Consider the following 20,199-nt stretch of genomic DNA (forward strand, 5'->3'; position numbering starts at 1 on the left):
CCGTACGCCAACGTCCATATTGATAAATCTCAAAGTCATCATGGTTTTGGGTGTACGCTGGAAATTTGGTGTATGCACTTTTGATAAATGAGGGCCATTGTCATGTTCAAGAGACTAATTTGAAAGGATTCAAGCTTTGTGACATGGTGCATTATCCTGCTGGAAGTAGCCATCAGAGGATGGGTACATGGTGGTCATAAAGGGATGGACATGATCAGAAACAATGCTCAGGTAGGCCATGGCATTTCAACGAGGCTTAATTGGCACTAAGGGGCCTAAAGTGTGCCAAGAAAACATCCCCCACACCATTACACCACCACCAGCCTGCACAGTGGTAACAAGGCATGATGGATCCATGTTCTCATTCTGTTAATGCGAAATTCTGACTCTACCATCTGAATGTCTCACCAGAAATAGAGACTCATCAGACCACGCAACATTTTTCCAGTTTTCAACTGTCCAATTTTGGTGAGCTTGTGCAAATTGTAGCCTCTATTTCCTATTTGTAGTGGAGATGAGTGGTACCCGGTGGGGTCTTCTGCTGTTGTAGCCCATCCGCCTGAAGGTTGTGAGTGTTGTGGCTTCACAAATGCTTTGCTGCATACCTCGGTTGTAACGAGTGGTTATTTCAGTCAAAGTTGCTCTTCTGTCAGCTTGAATTAATCGGCCCATTCTCATCTGACCTCTAGCATCAACGAGGCATTTTCACCTACAGGACTGTCGCATACTGGATAGTTTTCCCTTTTTACACCATTCTTTGTAAACCCTTGAAATGGTTGTGTGTGAAAATCCCAGTAACTGAAAATCCCAGCAACCATACCACGCTCAACATGCTTAAATCACCTTTCTTTCCCATTCTGACATTCAGTTTGGAGTTCAGGAGATTGTCTTGACCAGGATTAGACCCCTAAATGCATTGAAGCAACTGGCATGTGATTGGTTGATTAGATAATTGCTTTAATGAGAAATTGAACAGGTGTTCCTAATAACCCTTTAGGGGAGTGTAAATATATGACAATTTCATCTGGGAAAAAATATCTTGAATTTTGAGTACATATAACTGTATACATCATGCAGTGCATCAAAGTCTGAGTGACAAACAAAAAAAATGTTAAAACATGATATCATCATAGACGATACATATCAAACAACCTTAACCGCATAAAGAATGAACCAACTGAATTTTTTTCAACTGAACCATTTTTTTCTGCTTCTATATTACTTTCTTATGTGAACAAGCAAAACCATGAAGAATCATTAAAAAAAAATTTAGTACGCTAATTAGATTTACCTTTTTATTTGGTAAATGATTTAGATATGTCTAAGTCAAAGTGTCATCTAAAATTTAAGATGACTTTTTATGGCCTTAAATTTTAAACAAATCAAATTTTTAGGAACCCTGGTTGTGCTAGCCTCCATCTTCAGACTAGCCGTGAAGAACAATAAAATACTTGCAAAAATTATAATTTAATAAATTATTTATTTCATGAGTAAAAGTGGGCCAAAAGCAGGTGGGTTACAGAGATAAATGAGCAATTCTTGTCTCCATATGTCAGCCCACATGAGGTGAAAAATGTATTTAATGCATTTTAAAGACATCTCCTATGTTCACAAAGACTGCGTTTATTTGATATCAAAAATAAATAATAACTGTTTTCAACAATATATGACTTAATTCATGTGAAAACAAAGCTGTATTTTCAGCAGCCAGTCTTCAGTCACATGATCCTTCAAAATCACAATATGCAGATTTGGTGCTCAAGAAATATTTCTAATTATCATCAATGCATAAACATTGTGCTGGAAGCGTGATACGTTTTTATTGGTAAAATATTTGATGCGTAGAAAGTTAGTATGAAAGTAACGTTTTTGTTTTTTTTACTGCATGAACCTTCAATAAAGCAGCAACAGAAAATATCCAAATCCAGTATTTTCTTGATTTCAAGAAAACAGCAAATTCTTGCCTTTTTTTAATCAAACAGAAGAAGCATCTCTTCAACCGTTTCTCATCTACTCTCCATAAATGACCTCTGTCAGCCCCTCCCCCTATTGCTGATTGACAAACTGTAACGAGCCCCCCTCGTCTGGGAGGGGCAGGGGTCGAGGTCAGCCCCCGCGAGGCACGTGCCCATTGCAGACTGAACCCCAAAAAGAAGAGGGGGGTCTTAATTTAGAAACAGTCTTTTCTTTTTGTCCCATTTGGTGGCTTGTGCACAAAATGGTGTTTGTGAACCCAATAACCTTTGTTTTCAACGACAAATCAAGAGAGTGTTGCCGAGGGATTATGGAGATCCAAACAGTTTCTGCACATAATTAGCTTGTGCATTGATGTTTCGCTCTCCAAGGTTCAATACACATAGCAAACGTGTCAGTCACAGGTTACACAGTGAAGGCAGGTGGAAAACAGGATTTAAAGTTAACAGGCCTGGAAGATTGTAGATCAGCCTTTACATTTGAGAGGCACGCCGAGCTCTTGCGTCAGCCATCTTGTCTCTACCCCTTGAAGCGAGCGTTAATGCATCTCTCTGACGCAGCAGCCACATAAATACTGCAAATCAAGAAAAAAACATGACACGATGAAGATGAAAAAGATGAAAGTGGTAAGACAGAAAAACGAGGACAAAGGAGGAGAGAAACCCGCCCTCTTGCCTTTCACTGTTAGCGGAACGAGGGACCGCGTGATGGCGGAACGAAGAAAGTGACTAAGAGATAAAAGCGGACGGAAAGAATGAGGAGTCACTGTGGAAATGCTGATGGGATGATGGTGAGGGGGAGCAAAAGATGGAGGAGAGAAGGAGCTGGGGATGGGGGAGGAGAGGAGAAGAGTACAGAGAAGATAAGATGTTGTTATCCTGTAGACAGACTGAGAGCCCTGGGGTCCACTGGGAACGGGGAGGGAGGGGGGGTTCTTTCTTAAACAAGGAAGTAACAAACTGCTGAGGCGATCATGCGTGCGTGTGCGTGTGCGCGTTTCTCTCGTGTGTGTGTCCGCACTGCACTTCTCCATTCTATGGTTTGCCACAGGCGATACAATCGTTACACTGGCTTCAGTCATTTCCTGTTCGTCAAATCCATCCAGGAACCCAATTTTCCCGACCCGCCTCTCCCCACCCTCGGCTTCCTGTAATATCTTTGTCAGCACAGCCAGAGATGTAGCATGACGGCATGAAATACTGCCTATATTTTTAGAAAATGAGCGTAGGCTATAGGGAAACTACCACACATTTGCAATACCATGACCTAAAGACTCTGCCAGAGCAAGTGTTGCTGGGTATGAGACGGGGGTACGAAGAGGAGCGTGCTGGGAGCATTTGATTGGCTGTGGATGTTGCTATCCCAGCCGTGATTGGACCATTCCAAATCATGCTGCTGAAAGCAGAACCCTTTGAACTGTGAGACAGCAGCTGAATACACAGGTCTCTGTGCACAACGGAAACAATTGTGCATGTATGCAGCCTATGAAACCTCACACGCTTCTGTTTTCATACTGTACATGCATGTCTACCCATGATTCCAAGTAATGACGAACACACACACGTGCACAGATTCATAGTTGATTCGCTGTGAGTGTTCTGGTACGGACAAATGGAGTGTGCTTTAAGCATGCATGGATGAACAGCCTACAGAGACGTTCCCAATTCTCGGCAGCCAATCGCAGTGCGGCGGCCTGCGCCAAAAAACACAATCTGACGCTTCTGTCACGCACATGTTCTTCATCCTGCTTCCCTACCCAAACTCCTGCAGGGTCATGAAACACGGCATAAAAATGCCAAACGGGACACGAGGACACACGTTTTGCTTTGCTGAAACACTTCTAGAAATGTATTAAGTGCACATTTAAACGTCAGTACAGGTGAGCCAGTTTCACATGATTGTGAATATGTTTGTTCATTACGGATGGGTCACGATCGCTGTTTAGATTCTCAACAAGGGGGGCAGGGATCACTTGGGATATATGGGGGAATTACAATAGTGTGACTGAAAAAAATCACGTACAAAGATATGTTGCAGTTTTTGATGAATATACATTTTTGTAGTTACAGTCAAACCAAAATGTATTCAGGCACATTTTCTCACATTATCACAGTTCATTTGCTATAGTTTAGAACATGGTAATAAAATATGACAAGAACTCAGAACAAATGATTCTTGATAATGTCAGATAACTGATAGAAAGGCATGCAATGGATTAGAATTCACCAATCAGCTGTTCAATTTCAGTCAACCAATCATCAAGCAAAACACGGTCAGGTCTGAATAATTTTGGTCCCAAATTGTTATCAATTTTTACTGGTAGTCCACTGTGTGTAGAATTTTTGGATAAAATACCATGGTTGACTTTATTTTGCTATCCTCACTTACATAAATGAACTATAGTGTCCTGCACCCACTAGTAAAAAATGATATCTGGTGTTATTTTGGTTGGACTGTATAGCCACGTTTCAACCGCAGGAATTTTACCCAGGAACCATTTGGGTGGTACTCGGTGTGTTTAGACCGCAGGAACCAGGGTCTAAATGAAGTTCCGGGTAAATATTTCCCCCTCCAAACGGCTCTGGTCGCGAGGTAGTACTTTTTCAAAGTTCAGGAACTTTCGAGGGCGGGACTTGGGCGCTGAACATGCTGATTGGTTGAGCTCACGCAGCATTTTATTTCAACCGGCATTTTTAAAAGTCTTTTGCGAGGTTCGGTCTACGTTCAGTAAATATCAGTCTTGCTCTCTGTCTGATGGCGTGCGTTCGTCTCAGCCATCTAATAGCTGATAATAATATACATTGTCATTTTAAATCTAGCTTTACAAGCTTTCTGAATATGCTAGTGCTCTTTTCTGTCGTTGTTAATGACCTCTTTAGTAAACCTATACATAACCAGCAAAAGCAGCACAGCTTGAATCTCTTCCATACAAGTTATTCATTTTTTACAGTCTATTTTTCACCATGTAAACGACCTGACCGATTACTATAAGTGTGCGTCCTTACATGACGTGACAGCGCACGCCGCGCTCATGTTGACAAGAGAGAAAGCTCATTTTTCTGAGGGGTAAACTTTTTATTTCGTAAGTTATGAAGATAATGTTGGAGTAATGACACAGCGTATTTTGCCCCAGGCAGTTTTTACTTTAACTGCGCCTGACAGAAGATTTTTTTTTTCTGAGATGATTATTACACTTTACAACAGATAAATAGCTTATTATATAATACTGTATTAGTTGTATTAGTTACGAGTTGCTATGGCTACAGTTAACACATTCCAGCTGCTGGAGAAAACACCGTTGACATTTTTGATGCGGCAGACAAACTGCATGTCACAAAATGATTGCGATTGAAAGTCATCACATGTAAACACCAGATCGGTTTAGATAACGTCTCATGTAAACAGTCCACTAAATCTTTCAATTGGTACACGCAAAAATGAGCAGTCGCGCGCAGTACATCACCGGACTAATTTGCCTAATCTTCACGGAGCATTATTTAGCGGTGGAAACGCAGACAGTAGCAGGTCTGGGGGGAGAAATTGGTACAATGGTACAAATTGTTCCGAGTAATTTTGGTGGAAACGGGGCTTATGTCAAGCTCTAAAGTTGGGTAGAAATGGCTATTTATAAGTAAAAAGATAAATGTAATAAACTCTGTAATGACAAATTACTATAAAAGTCATGTATTAATTGGTATACAAGTAATGATGGAATTTAATTATATAAAAAAAAAAAAAAATATATATATATATATATATATATATATATATATATATATATATATATATATATACACATTTTTAAGTTAATTTATTGAATTATTTGAATGTGTTTCCACTCCTGGCATCTGTAAATAAAGTTTAAAATGAATAGCTTTGTCATTACAGCACAAGTACAAGAAATGTCTTGTGGGGCTGAGGGTTGAGAACCACTGATCTAAATGTTCTGCTTATGTTTTTAGTTATAATATTTTTTTTAGCAGCATTGCCTTAAAAGTGATACAATTAGAGACTCCACTTCTTAAAATGGTTTTAGCATGACAACCCTCTCAGCGAAGGTGCATCTCTAAACTGATCCACCGTTTTACCCACTGAAGCAACAAAACATATCCAGACAATTTAAAAAGACTATGATAGTTATGTGCAACAAAAAAACAGTTATTTAGACTCTATCCTGTATGAGCATCTGCAATTTATCACAATAAAAGGCTACGAGTTGTTGTTTTCGGTCTACGCTATTTTTAAAAAATGCTGGTCTATGTATACAACACCTTTTTAAGACAAAGTATCAAAGTTAAAAACCGTTCAGCTTGAGACCTCTTCTCTGTGTTGTATACTCAGTCTAATTATATAAGACCTCTTTAAAAGGATAGTTCACCCCAAATCTAGTCTCTCCCATGATGTATGACTGAATGATGTTCTTTATTCTGTGGAACACAGAAGTTTTTTTTTTTTTTTTTTGCTCACATAATGAAAGTCAATGCCAATGTTGTTTGGGGTTCCAATAAATATATTATTTTGTGTTCTGCACATGCAAATTATACAGGTTTGGAACGACATGAGGGTAGGTAAATTATGAAATTTTTTCAATTTTTGGTGGACCAGCTAGTCATTTAGTTGTTCGGCCTACACACAGACTAGTCGATTTTGAAAATATCTATCTGTAGATCCCTCGTATTCTCATAGGTAAAGGAAAACAGAGCAAGGTAGATGTTTAATCATATTTCAAGGCAATTTCTTACAACTAACCCTGACATCTATGAGTAATTTTCTGTGCTCTACTTTCTGGGGCGTTTTGGCTGACAGGGTGACGTGTTCCGGGTGACTTTTTAAAGTTCAGACATCTGCAGAACATGATGTGTATTAGAGAGCTGAACCGAACGCACAGGGTAATCATGTCAGCTCAACCTGATGATCTGACATGAAAGATTTAGAGTAGAAACCCACTCCATGGTCCTCAGTCTTCAACTGGCAGATATATAGACATGCATTAATATACTGATCTCCAAAGGAAATTTTCACCTTCCGGGAAGAAATACTACAAACAAGAAAGTTATTGCAGGGTCTGACCGGATGAACTACAGACGTCATATAAACTATTCAAGCAGAGACTATAGTCCCACAGTCCAGCGAGGAAGGAGAGCCGAAGAGTTGTGTGTGTGTGCGCTGCAGGTCCTCAGGGTCAGGCTTTATGAATGTTTCAGAGGAGTGTCTCTTCCTCTCCTCTCTCTCTGTTTCAGGGTGACTGAACACAGAGAGCCAAACAACAGCTTCATGCTGCAGCCACACTTTTACATCGGATGGATGGACGGATGGACAGACAGACAAACAGACAGACAGATAGATAGATGGACAGACAGACAGACAGATAGATAGATAGATAGATAGATAGATAGATAGATAGATAGATAGATAGATAGATAGATAGATAGATAGATAGATAGATAGATAGATAGATAGATAGATAGATAGATAGATAGATAGATAGATAGATAGATAGATAGATAGATAGATAGATAGATAGATAGATAGACAACTCTCTCTGCTCAGCCAATTAACTGCAGTTAATTAATTTTGATGTGATTCTGGAGTTTTTATTTTAGCATATTTAGCATATCAGGCAGATTTTTTTTATTAAACGAGGACCTGAAGGACAACACAGACGGCAAATATCAGCTGTGTGGGTCCGTTTCCAGTGGATTGGAGGAATAGGTGACGCTTGCACTAATGCACACATGCCCAATGTCTCTTTTCCTCTCATGGCTGAATTGGTCTCAGACACATTAACATAGCCAGTCTGAGGCTGTTCCAATTCCCGCAAGATCATCCTGACCATCCAGCACACACACATGCACAGGGCAGTGTGAACAGACAGATGCAGCCATGTTTTAACCTCATGAGGACGTTTGCTTTTGGACCACTGCATCTCGCACCCAGGGGTCTTTCTGTGGACATCTGTGTGAGTGAATGCGTGTAGATGTGAGGGAATAGGTGTGTTTGTTTACCTTGAGTGGGGTCATGGCTCTCCCAGAAGACTTTGAGAAGTTTCTCTAAGCTGACATCTTTAGGAGAGAAGACCACTCGCACTACTTCAGTGTGCCCTGTTAAACCTGGAGAAAAGGCAGAAAAAATAAATAAGATAACACAAATAGAGCTGAGCAAATGATGCGTGTGTGATTTTGCAGTGTATATTAAATTACGGCTATAGAAAAGGACGTTAAGGATTTTAATGACTATTATTGTCCATAAACTTTTGTTAAATAAAATAAAATATTCTTCCTTGCGTTTTTTTACTTCACCAGAATAAAAAAGTATACAAATGACACATTTAATATCACTAAAAGACTAAATAACATTGAAAAATATACAGTATTTAGCTACATTACACACTCCATGAACAAATATACACAAAAACAATACCAGTCATCTCACAAAGACACTTTAAACAGCAGTGATGTGGTAAACTGAGCAAAAATTAGTCATTTCTAAAAAGTTTTCAATTTAAAATAAATGCTTTTTTTTTTTTACTTCATCATAGATATATTTTTAAATCACAACTTCCATATTTGAATAATACAATTTTTACTCTGTTTTTGTTCATATAAATACAGTTTTGGTGAACATAAGAGTCTTCTTTCAAAAAAACAAAACAAAACAAAATTAACTGAATTGGTAAGGTAGGGTAAGTGTAGTTTATAGCACTTCTTGTGGTTATGATAATGATGAGCTTCTTTCATCCAACTTCATGAGGTGAATCCTGGGATGCTGTTAAACTGTACTGAAGTAGATCTCACAAAGGCTTAAACATTTAAAATGGTTTTGTAAATCAAATTCAAGAACATTTTCAGCACAAGTGATGATGTTATAATGTAATCATTTAATACAAATAATAATAATTTCAAGCATTCGGACATTAACCTTTAAAAGGATCATGAGAACCATTCTGTCAAAGGTGTCCAAACTTTTGACTGGTACTCAAAGACCACGCACTTATGGTGCAAAACTGTATCTGCATATGCGTTTGCTACTCTTCTAAATATCAAAGCCTGTCTACATATTAACCCAAACACCCAACACAGTTCTGACAGCTGCGGGTCTTCTCCAAACTACACACTTAAAAGAGAATGTGTGTGTGAAGCCATCGCTGCAGTCAGAACCTTCTCACTGGGACCAGTTCAGAAACTGCAACATCACAGCTGCATCCCTCCCTCCATTTCATCTCTTCTGAACTGTCTGGCTACAAGTAGGTCATACAGAGGAAGGGGGAAGGGCTGCGGAACTGGGAGAGAGCAATGCACTCTGGGTAGTTCACTGCAGATGAAGGGAATGTTTTGATGAAGGCTGCAGCAAAGCATTCATTTGGGTACAGTAGCTGCTTTTCCACTGTTGGGCCAGTGCGAGCCAGGGCATTCAATGGGCCGGGCTGGGCCAATAACCTCGTACTGAGCCCAAAACCACGCTGCGTTTCCACCGTTGTGCTAGAAGCTCACCTTCACTAAAACCCACCCGTAACACGCCTCTCTCGAACAACGTCACACAAAGCCTTAATTTCATCAACTGTTGAAAAACTAAAGTTTTATCAGAAAACTAATCAGAAAGAAATGGCTGGAAACTAGCAAGCTCGCAAAACGAACATGATAAAAGAAGCCAATTATTGCTAATTTAGTTTTTTACTTAAAAGATTTATAATCCAAGCATCTATGCTTTATCAAATTTTTACAGCAATAAGTGATACATTGAGCATAACGAATTTATTTGTGTCAAGATTGCATATTAGTCCCACAGAAATAACGTGGTACCGTTAGTTCACAAAAGAAAGGACACATGTACTTGTATGTAATGTAATTGATTTGAGTCTGTTTCTGTTTATTTGTAGTCACAGTTCACATTTAGAAAGAACAATCATTTCCACCAAAAATTTGAGCTTAGGAGCTTTATCACCCTTTTCAGTGACAGTCCCAATACAGTTATATTTTCAGTCAGAGAAAGAGAGGAAGCTCCCAAAAATGTTGCTTAATTTTATGACATATGCAGAGCTAAATTGTCTGGTTTAGTAACTGTTAGCACGCTTAGTCTTTTGCATTGCAAATACATATTTCTGCCTTATACAGTGATCAGAATCCACATCGGAGTTATTACAAACACGCTGAGTTGAGCTAAATTAAAGTCTTTAATGCTAATGTTAGCTGGTATATGAAATCAGACCAGACTCAGATAAACTGCGCCTCGGTTCATAACCACTTTTCAAGCCCGAGTTGGCCCGCTTAGGACCAATGTATTCAGTGGGCCAAAAAAACCTGGTCGTTGGCCCTGAGGAGGTCTTGGGAAGTGACAGTGGAAACGCAGCTGGCCCTGGCACGCACTATCGCCCGCTTTTGGCCCGACAGTGAAAACGCGGCTAGTAAAGCTGCTGCTGGCCTAGTGCTTGTGGCTTACGGTTAAGAAAAGTGTCATCAGAGACTTTGTTGATATGGGAGGCAAATTAAAAGTTAGACTCACCTGAACACACCTCATGGTAGGTAGGGTTAGGTGTGAAGCCCCCAGCATAGCCCACTTGTGTAGAGAACACACCAGGAATCCTCCAGAAGCGCCTCTCTGCCCCCCAAAAACAGCCCATACCTGAACAGAAATTAGACAGAGATATTGCAATAATTTTTTTAAGACTTAAAAAGAGACAAAGTTGTCTTTTTGGTTTCACTACAAAAAGCCCTTCCTAGCTACAGCTGTTTAACGCCAGACACTGTTGATACCCCCCAAAAAATAAATAGATGTGTGAAAAGCATTTATTTATGTGTGAGCGTTGAGAAAGTTATGGCCTATGTATGGCCTTACCCTATTGTTCAAAAGATTTTAAAAGAGAAAGCAATAATTGTATTTAGCATGGGAGAATTAAAATAATCAGATATGACAGCAAAGGCACTTATAATGTTACAAAACATTTCTATTTCAAATAAATGTTCTTTTAACTTCCTATTCATCAAATACTCCAAACAGTAAACGGCAACTGTTTTCAGCTTTGATATTTATAGAAAATGTTTCTTGAGCACTAAATTAAAATGATTTCTGAAGAATTGTGTTACACTAAAAAATGTATTAATGGCTGCTGAAAAGTTAGCTTTACCCTTATAGGAATAAATTACATTACATTTAAAAGACACAATATGTAAGATTTTTGTATTAAAATATCCACAAACAACTAGAACAATGTTATATATGTTGTTGATTTGTGTACTTGCATTATCCCAAATGTTTCCAAGAATTTAAATCCAGAGAAATAAGCAATTTTAACCAGAACACGGACTGTGTCTGTGCATCGCCTGTCAATGAGGTCCCGTGTTACCCTTGATTTCTGGCTTTATTTTATAGAAACACCAAAGACACTTTAATATATTATGTGTTTTATTAAACAGATGAGCAACTGTTCGGACATTTATTGAGAGAAACATTTATTGACAGAAAACTAATGATTGTTATATAGCTCAACACAGTTAGTCTTATTGTTTAGATCTCGTTTTCATGATTCACAAAAGCATATTTGTGATATTTGAGGCTCGATGTGCTGCGGTGATACGCAAATACCTTGTTGTATAGCTTGCACACAACCATGCTCTTGTCGACGCTTCCATCCTTTCATTTTTTGAAAACAAAATGTCCCATCCATGGGGCCAAGCAAAGCGGTCTCATCAGCTTCTTCGTTCATGTTCACTGTGGTTTATTGTTGTTGTGACTCGTGAGCGCTAGTTGGTGTTCCAGTATAATCGGCCCGTTTAAACTCATTCATTGAAAAACGTTCCGCGGTGCAAAAATAAGTGTGGTTAAAATTATGTTATTTCTTTTTTTGCGTAATCAATTACTTGATTTAACGTGTTAATTAAGATTAATTAATTACGGGACTTTAACGCGTTTAAGTCCCGGCCCTAAGAAAAATATATGGAACACCATTATATTGGTGACTGCATCCATCTGGCAGGCAGCAGCATTTATTAGTGCAGACAAAATGAAGGGCATTTCCCATCCTTTTCCAATGAGCTACTGTCATTGATGACAGAATACCTCATTCGAAGTGTAAATGTATTTTCATAAGGTAGCAGCAGCAGCAGCAGCATTATAGTGCAATAGTAGTGACACAGTCACACAGCTTAAGTCAAATGTAAGTATAGTTAAAAAGTAGCCTTGGTACAAGTTGGTAGTGTTTTCCTTGAAAATATTAAGTAAAAGTATAACATAACTCCTTACCATTTTAGTGTAACAATAACAAAAGTAATGTATGTCATGGTCTATCTGCATACTCAATACTGATTGGCTGGAATATGTGCAATAAAATTGTTTAACACACAGGTTCCAAGTCAGCTGAATTACTGTTCTATATGAATGCACTTTTTTTCATTGACGCGCACACACACACACATAGGCCTACGTCACTTGCATACAGAGAGCCACCCAAGACTTTATTCATAAAATAGATTTGCTACTGGATCACTACATTATATTTCTCAGCAACAATTAGGGTAACATCACTATTTTAAAGTAATAAACACACACCTTCATTGTTAAGAGAGACACTGAATAGACAGAGGTACGATTATCTCTCTCTCTCGATAATTAATTCAAATAAATGCTATAATTCATTCATTCATTCATTCAAATAAATGTAATCTTTGGGCTGTGATTATGGGGCGTGTTTCAACTGAACCAGGAAAGACCTCAATTGGCTAGACCTACAACCAATCGGAGCAACGAAGCAATGCATTGTCAAATGTCAACAGAGTGTTGCCAAGTCCGCATTTTTTTCCACGGGTTGTTTTCTATGTCTGCGGGTTGAAGCGACTATTATGTGATATATAGACCCATAAGTGCGAATTTTAGCAGGCAACCTTGCCAAAATAATACACATTTTACCCCCCAAACACCATTTTTTCCCCCGGAGAACCCCCTAAGGGGCTAAGCTCGGCTGGCATCCAGGCTAGTAATCTTATGCTCTAGGTTATCTATGCGTCTGATTTAAAGTGAGCATGCTGCTAGATCTACAGAGCCGTAGTTGACAAAAATAACCGTCACTTTAACCCTTCCAGACAAATATTGAAGTGCAAATATCAAAAACAGCTTTAAGTTATCAACGTTGGCAAATAACAATGGCATAAGCTCTTTGTGGTGGCAGGTTCTTTGCCTCCTTTGTTGGAGGTCTGACCTCCTGTCACCAAACCATTTCATACTATTTAAGTAGCTCCTTTTTTAGGTACTAAATCGTCATCAGAGGTTGACATGCTGCTCTTAATCTGGCCCTGTCCCAAATGGCACCCAAAACCCTCACAGTCTTCCTCTGAGTCTGCACTTTCACAACGTAATGCCGCTTTGACTGCTGGGTAAAAGTTTTCTGCATAGCTCACAGTCTCGCGGGCTCGGCAGAAGTGCGCTTCAAGGGCGCATACCAGCCGCAAAGGTGGCGCTCACGAGCACCCTTCTTTAAGCTTAAAGGTGCCCTAGAATGAAAAATTGAATTAAACCTTGCCATAGTGAAATAATAAGAGTTCAGTACATGGACATCACATCCTGTGAGTCTCAAACACCATTGCCTCCTATTTCTTATGTAAATCTCGTAAATCAAAAACTCAACAGAAAAAAAAGTGCTTCTCAACATAAACCCAACCATGACGTAAGCGTTGGGGATCATTTAAATGCACGCCCCCAACATTTGCATCTGTCCAACAAGCCGAATCTACTGATGGTGAACAAGACACTCAAAGATAGAAAAAACGGCTCTCATGACACATGGTTGGTTGAGGTTTATTATAATCGGATACCACAACAAATCGTTCGTTTGTTCTGCCCATTTCAAGCAAACTTCACTCAGCGTCTTAAACTGAAGAAAGGGGCAACTATATTCCTGCAAGCAGTAAGTAATTTATCCACTTATTGACTGTTTAAACAATTTCTGATTGAACTGAAAGTTTCTTAGAGAGACAGCATTGTCTAGATAACGCAAGATGCTAGTACAGTAACAATAGGATACTCCAAGTACCATACAAAACTAAATAGTGTCTAATGACAAAGGTTAATATTATTTTGTATTACAAAATACAACCGTAGATACTTTGCTTACAGATTGTTCACGCGATCCTTCTAGCAAACGTCACGTTTTCCACCATATAAGTTAAAACGATAGTCAATGGAGATTGATAAAATGCAGCTTACTTCTTTATTGGTGTTTCCAGATCGTCCGTGCACGAGAGAGCTCTCGCGTGCATATGGTTGCCAGTTTGGACATGTTTAGGTAAAAACCGGAGTGTATCCGGGTTTCTTTACACAGAAAAGCTCTGTTTGGGGGATTTAATTACTGAGCTATTTCTCACACGTGGATGATCTGAAAACACTAATAAACAAGTAAGCTGCATTTTATCAATCTCCATTTGAGATGTTTTGCTTAGTTTCATTTAGTCGGTCTGTCAGGACAGTCAGGACTCACAAGCCGCTTCACTGAACTGCTGTGAGCTGCTGAAATAAGCCAATCAGAGCAGAGCTCAACATTAATATTCATGACTCTTCCAAATAAGGCAAAAACAGAGCATTACATCCTAGGGACAATTTATAGGGTTGTAAATGGACCTGTAAAACTGTATCTGGACAATTTTTTCCCTTAAATAAGCCACATACCCTCTATGTAGATATCAGAGAACAATTTAACATATTGTTTCAAATCATTCTAGGGCACCTTTAAACGACGAATGGGACACCCTACGGTTTTGTGACTGAAAGTGCACATGAAGTGTGCAATTTGGGACAGGGCCTATGAAAGGTGTTGTTGTTGTGTGTGCTAGGAATGTAAACGTGCCATACGTCGTCTCGTCGCTATATCATTGATATCATGAGATGACGCTTTTTAATCATGTAAAGATTTATACCGGTGTTTTCATGGATGGTATGATATGGCACAGCCCTGTCTGACACAAGTGGTACTTTAAGAAGCAATGCATTAATTGAACCCAAGGATGTCTGGAATATCATCTTCTCTAAACTCACCAAACATGATCATCTCCATGCCGTCAGGAAATGGCTCCACTGTGGGGTTCCCATTGGCGGCGTGCTTTACTACAGAAACAAAGGTGAGAGAAACACAGAAATATAAATGTTCTGTTATCAATGGGGTGTACATGTGCACAAGGTGGCGCTGTTCCAGATGGTGGGACTGTCAGACTGGGTTCTGTGGCGAGGATTACTGCAGATTTGCCTGGTCTGCTCAGGCTAAGCTGAATCAGTGCTACTGTTTCTGCAGTGGGAGACACTTAGCAGATTATACTGCTGAACCTCCCCCACCCAACACACACACACACACACACACCTCTAAACCATCCAGAGAAGGTCACAAACCATGAGTGACACGAATGCATTGGAAGGAGACAACACCAGCTCTGAAAGCTCTGCAGAACAACATGCAGTTGATTAGGCCACAGGGAGAAAAAAGGGTGGACAAACAAAAATGTTTCCTGTGTTGGATGCATGAGACCAACTTTGCCCTACTGGAATTAGAGCAGTAAAGAGGAAGAGAAAAGGGGCACAGATGTGGGGAGGATTAGAGCTAAGAAGACTGAAGTGATTTACCACCTAAATCTCCAGGCAGCAAAGGATAGTGGTTTACACACACCACACTAATATTAGCATATGGATGAAGAAATGTGTCATGGCCCCACAAACAAACACACAAAATGGTGCATTTAGGGCAACATGCACCCCATTACCCATTTAATATTCCTAAAGTTTAGACTATATATAATAATGACCTGGATACTTAAAAATCTGTCCAGTACTGATTGCAAAAGCTCAGTATGAAATTTAGCCTAGAGTATTGCTCTAAAGCCCTAACTCTAAGTATTAAACGTTGGCTGCGGACATGAATGATGCCTTAAATTTCTGTGAGCTGGTAAGGAGAGTTGTGCTATTACTTTTCTAAGACTTCAGATTTTTTCCCTGACAGTTTTTGCCATAAACGTGTGAAACAAACTCATAGACTTGCACTAAAGAAGGCCATATAAACCAGAACATTATAGAGACTTAGGGATGGGTACTTTTGATTTACGGCAGTAAGCAGCCAGCTAGCAATGGCATTTGCAAGTTTTTCCATTTTAACACAGGCCTTGTTCATAATGGTATTATGCATTTGTGTTTATCTGATCTGATTCACTCATATTTGACAAGGTGTGAACAGGGCCTAAAATATTTTGAGCTTCTCCACTTTTGACAATTTCCAGACGAAAATGCATTTTCGAATAAAAGACTACTCTTCGCCTACTAAACTAATATTGTAGGATTCAGCTAAGTGTAAGATAGAAAATAATAAATTCATACTTACTGATTTGTACTAAACTACATGGGCTGCAGTCAAAATTGCAGTTAATCAAAATCCTATCTTGATTGCACATAATCGACGTAACATATTCGTAACTTAAAGTAACAAGGCACCACTATAGTAAGTTCCCAAGAAAGTAGATCACGGTAAACACATCTTAATATCAGGTGGGAACAAGGCCAGAGTGTCTTAAACACTTTTGACAAGATGCTCAAGTAAAAAAAAATAGTTGTGAGATGTGACCAACGACACATTGCTTTTATGCCCGTGCTTTAATGTGACTTTAAAGTAGCAAAATACTCCCTTAGAGGGTTTTCCTGTGCAGCTAACAGCGTAAGCATAGCATGCTAAATAAACCATGTGATTTTTTCCCCCCAGACTAGTTCCCAAACTGTCTAATACATACTAACCCTGAACCTTAAATACATAGTTCACTCATAAATTATAATTCTCCTTAATGTTGTTCCAAACCACATGTATGAGTTTCTTTCTTCTGCTAAACACAAAAGATGATGTTGGTAACCAAACAGTTGATGGTAGCCATAGATTTGAATCCATATAAAACAATCAAAAAACAAAAACAAAACAATAGCAGTCAATGGCTACCGTTTGGTTACTAACATTATTCAGAATATCTTCTTTTGTGCTCAACAGAAGAAAAAAACTCGTACAGGTTTGAAACAACTTGAAGGTCAGTAATGACAGTTTTAGATTTTAGGTAAACTGACCCGTTAACCAATAAAAAAAACCTGGAAACTGGTTTTAGGGGGGAAAACATGCTAGATAACAAGTTGACACACTGAATTATATTGTACACAGGCACTGTGAAGAACATGCATGCCAGAATTAAAGCATAGTTTGGCTTCTTTTGAGTTTTGCACTATACATATTTGACAACAAAGAACACTGTTTAACATACAAGTGTGGTAAATGGAAAAGGAGTTCAGGTAGGCAGCATCAACAAACGTGTCTTGAGGTCAACAGTCTAAATATTGTGACATAATTTAGAGGGCGAATAGCCAATTGAGCAAGATAGCGTTTCAACAACACAGGGGGATGAAAATGCAAAGCACCATTGTTTGAAGCTGTCGGCACTTGAGACTGACATTTTGTGGAGATGCAAATTGTTTACAGAAACAGTCTTGTTTGACTTGAGACTGGTAGTTGGCCATTTCTAGGATAGGCTACTTGAGTCTAAATTAATTGATGCAGTAAAGTGGCGTGAGATCACGTTTTCAAGGACACAATTTTGCAAGCCTTTTCCATGGATCAGGAGAATTAGTCAGCCACTGTTTTCTTTTGCCTTCTATTAATTCAATGATCCTTTGTTTATTTTTGGCTAATTCGAGGAAAGTCAATTAGTAAAATTCAAGTAACCTTTATTTATATAGTGCTTTTTACAGTACAGATTGTTTCAAAGCAGCTTTACAATGGTAACAGGAAAATAATGCAACAGAATTTGATTCGGCTGGACAGCCGCTCTGGAGAAAACAGTGATGTCATCTAGCTCAGTTTACTCATCACATATTGTCAATGCAGGCAGATCGGTAATATAGTTGAATATTTAGTGTCCCCAACTAAAGCAAGCCAAAAGCCAAAGGCGATAGAGGCGACAGTGACAAGGAACCAAAATTCCATCAGGTGACAGCATGGAGAAAATAAACCTTGGGAGAAGCCAGGCTCTCTCAGGGCTACAGTTCTCCTCTGGCTAATGAACGAACAGCGTATGATTATGATTCAGGCAACAATACAGGTCAGAAGTCAGTTAGATCGGAACATTCAGAATATTTGTCCAGTTCCATCTGGTTGAAGATCGGAGACATCATGCCAGAGACATTTAGAGTATTTAGTGCCCAGCGGGAACATTGTGAGACGTGGGGGAAGAGATTTTGTGTTTCGGATTTTATTTAGTCTTTTATTGTATTTTTTTCTTTTATGTAGTTCTCAATTGTATTTTTTTGTGTACGTGACATATGTATTTATACTTCTGTTTTTTTTTTGTTTTTTTTATAATAACACTGGGCACTATGCAATAATTCCCATAAAGCATCACAGTAGTGTGCTGGTTGCAGAGCATCACGTTTAAGGTGACTGACTAATAAAAATGTTCATGTGTCAACTTGTTTATGTGTGTATTGGGTTTTAACATTTACATGGTTTACGATTTGCCTTGCCTATGTGTATTTCATTAAGTCATTTTAATTTCTTGTTTGGAGAAAAAGTATTAGCATTTATGCATCTAATGTATATTTTTTATATTGTATATGTTTTAAATCCTTTAATAAGAATATAGAGTAATTTCTTTATAGGCCTATGGCACATCTAGATATTATTTCAGTTGTTTAATAGTCCAACTCTATACACCTGTAAGTTGTTAGGGGTGTTGAAAAGGACACACAAAGAGATGAGATGACAAGCAAACAACTGAGAGACAAAGACAACCAGGCAAAAGCAATGCTACCAAATCAAGATAAAAAGAGCAGCGTGTTTTGTCACCTTGACAAGCAAAGCTTTCTTTTCTTCTTGTCGAGGTGAGGACTTGTGCATCACACACCTCTGCAGTCACATTTGCCAGATCTCACTATGTTCGAACAAACCACCTGGCACTGACCTGCCAGCCAAGCGTACAATTATGCCATTTCTAATTTCTGCGAGGGAGGACCTGAAAAAAAAAACACATTTTCCAAATAAAGAATGTGGGAATTGGAGGACAAATGAATTTCAGAGTGAGTGATGAAGACAGGAACAGGCAACAGATTAGAGTAGCGGAAATATGGAGATACACATTTTTTTGTCTTTCATTCCTTCGTGCCTTTTGGCAGCAGATGAACACCCAGCTGCTCAATCCAGCAAAGAGTGAAAAAAAAACCCTGTAACAAACAAACTGGAATAAAGTGAATCAAGCCAAGAACACACCAACATAACCAAGATCCACAAAAGCTCTGGCACCGCAAACCTAGTGTTTTCTCTCTCTACCACTCTCCAACCTCCTCCCTTCACCTTCCCATAATGCCTTTCTCTCTCTCTCTTTCCCTGTTCTATCTATCTCTCTTTCACACACTCACACACCAACCACAGCAGTGGGTATTTCTCCCGAGGAGCTCTGGCATGGCTCCAGGAGGTGCCAGTCTGCCTCCTTTAACAGTGGCCTGTGACTGTGCCAAAAGACGCCCTCGCCAACACCACAACACCTTACCAAACGCTCCGCCGAAAAAAGGACAGCGAAGACAAAAGGGAAAAAAAGAAAGTGAGGCAAAAGAAGGCGGGTGAGCCTGACAAAGGAACTAGAAGAGGACTTTTTTATTGAAGCGGCGATATTGGAAAAAGGACTTTTCTCCTCTAAAACTTTTGTTAGAACGGACCTAATTTGGGGTGAATTGTGTTCCGGCAAACAGAAGAAATGGCAATAGCCTTGTCAAATATCAGAAATCATGTGGCATCGCAACTATATTTCTCAGGGTATTGCATATTTGTCCTGCAAAGTCTGCCCGTCCATCATCATGGCACTGGAATGACCCTTCACAATCCCTCAACACAACATCTTTCTCATGACCCAAGGACCTGATGTCAATCTGGACTATTACAGCATGTTTCTGTTGTCAGCAGTGCCACCGCTTTTGAAAGGAATGCTTGTCCTCTGTAACACCGCATATGGATGAATTGTTATTGTTGGTTGCATTTCACTGGTGTTGGGTCTAGGACTCCATGTTTACTTTGAGGCACTTCAGTCTTTGCATTCACTCAAAAGACATTATGCAAACTTTATCAGATTTTATTTGCAAAATTCAGAAACCTCCAAGTCACCAAAGAATCAATAGAAGATTTTCACGCACTTGGAAACCCCACTGAAATCTTATTATAAACGCAACTATTTAGGTGAAATA

General features: G+C 39.2%; 1 protein-coding gene across 4 annotated transcripts in view; it reads right to left on the bottom strand.

The window, feature by feature from the left end:
* The window catches only part of msrab (methionine sulfoxide reductase Ab), a 57,824-nt gene that overhangs the window by 19,224 nt on the left and 18,401 nt on the right, over window positions 1-20,199 (bottom strand). For 3 of the 4 annotated variants that reach the window (XM_067455156.1, XM_067455154.1, XM_067455153.1), the window contains 3 exons: window positions 14,992-15,060; window positions 10,474-10,593; window positions 7,980-8,084 (listed from right to left, as the gene is read on the bottom strand). In XM_067455156.1, coding sequence (XP_067311257.1) covers window positions 7,980-8,084; window positions 10,474-10,593; window positions 14,992-15,010 — 244 coding nt within the window. In that variant the 5' untranslated portion in view covers window positions 15,011-15,060. Of the gene's footprint in view, window positions 1-7,979; window positions 8,085-10,473; window positions 10,594-14,991; window positions 15,061-18,811; window positions 18,870-20,199 lie in introns of those variants that run through there. The other variant, XM_067455157.1, reaches the window with a different exon arrangement.

The sequence above is a fragment of the Pseudorasbora parva genome, chromosome 10, assembly GCF_024679245.1.
Source record: "Pseudorasbora parva isolate DD20220531a chromosome 10, ASM2467924v1, whole genome shotgun sequence".
Taxonomy (NCBI): domain Eukaryota; kingdom Metazoa; phylum Chordata; class Actinopteri; order Cypriniformes; family Gobionidae; genus Pseudorasbora; species Pseudorasbora parva.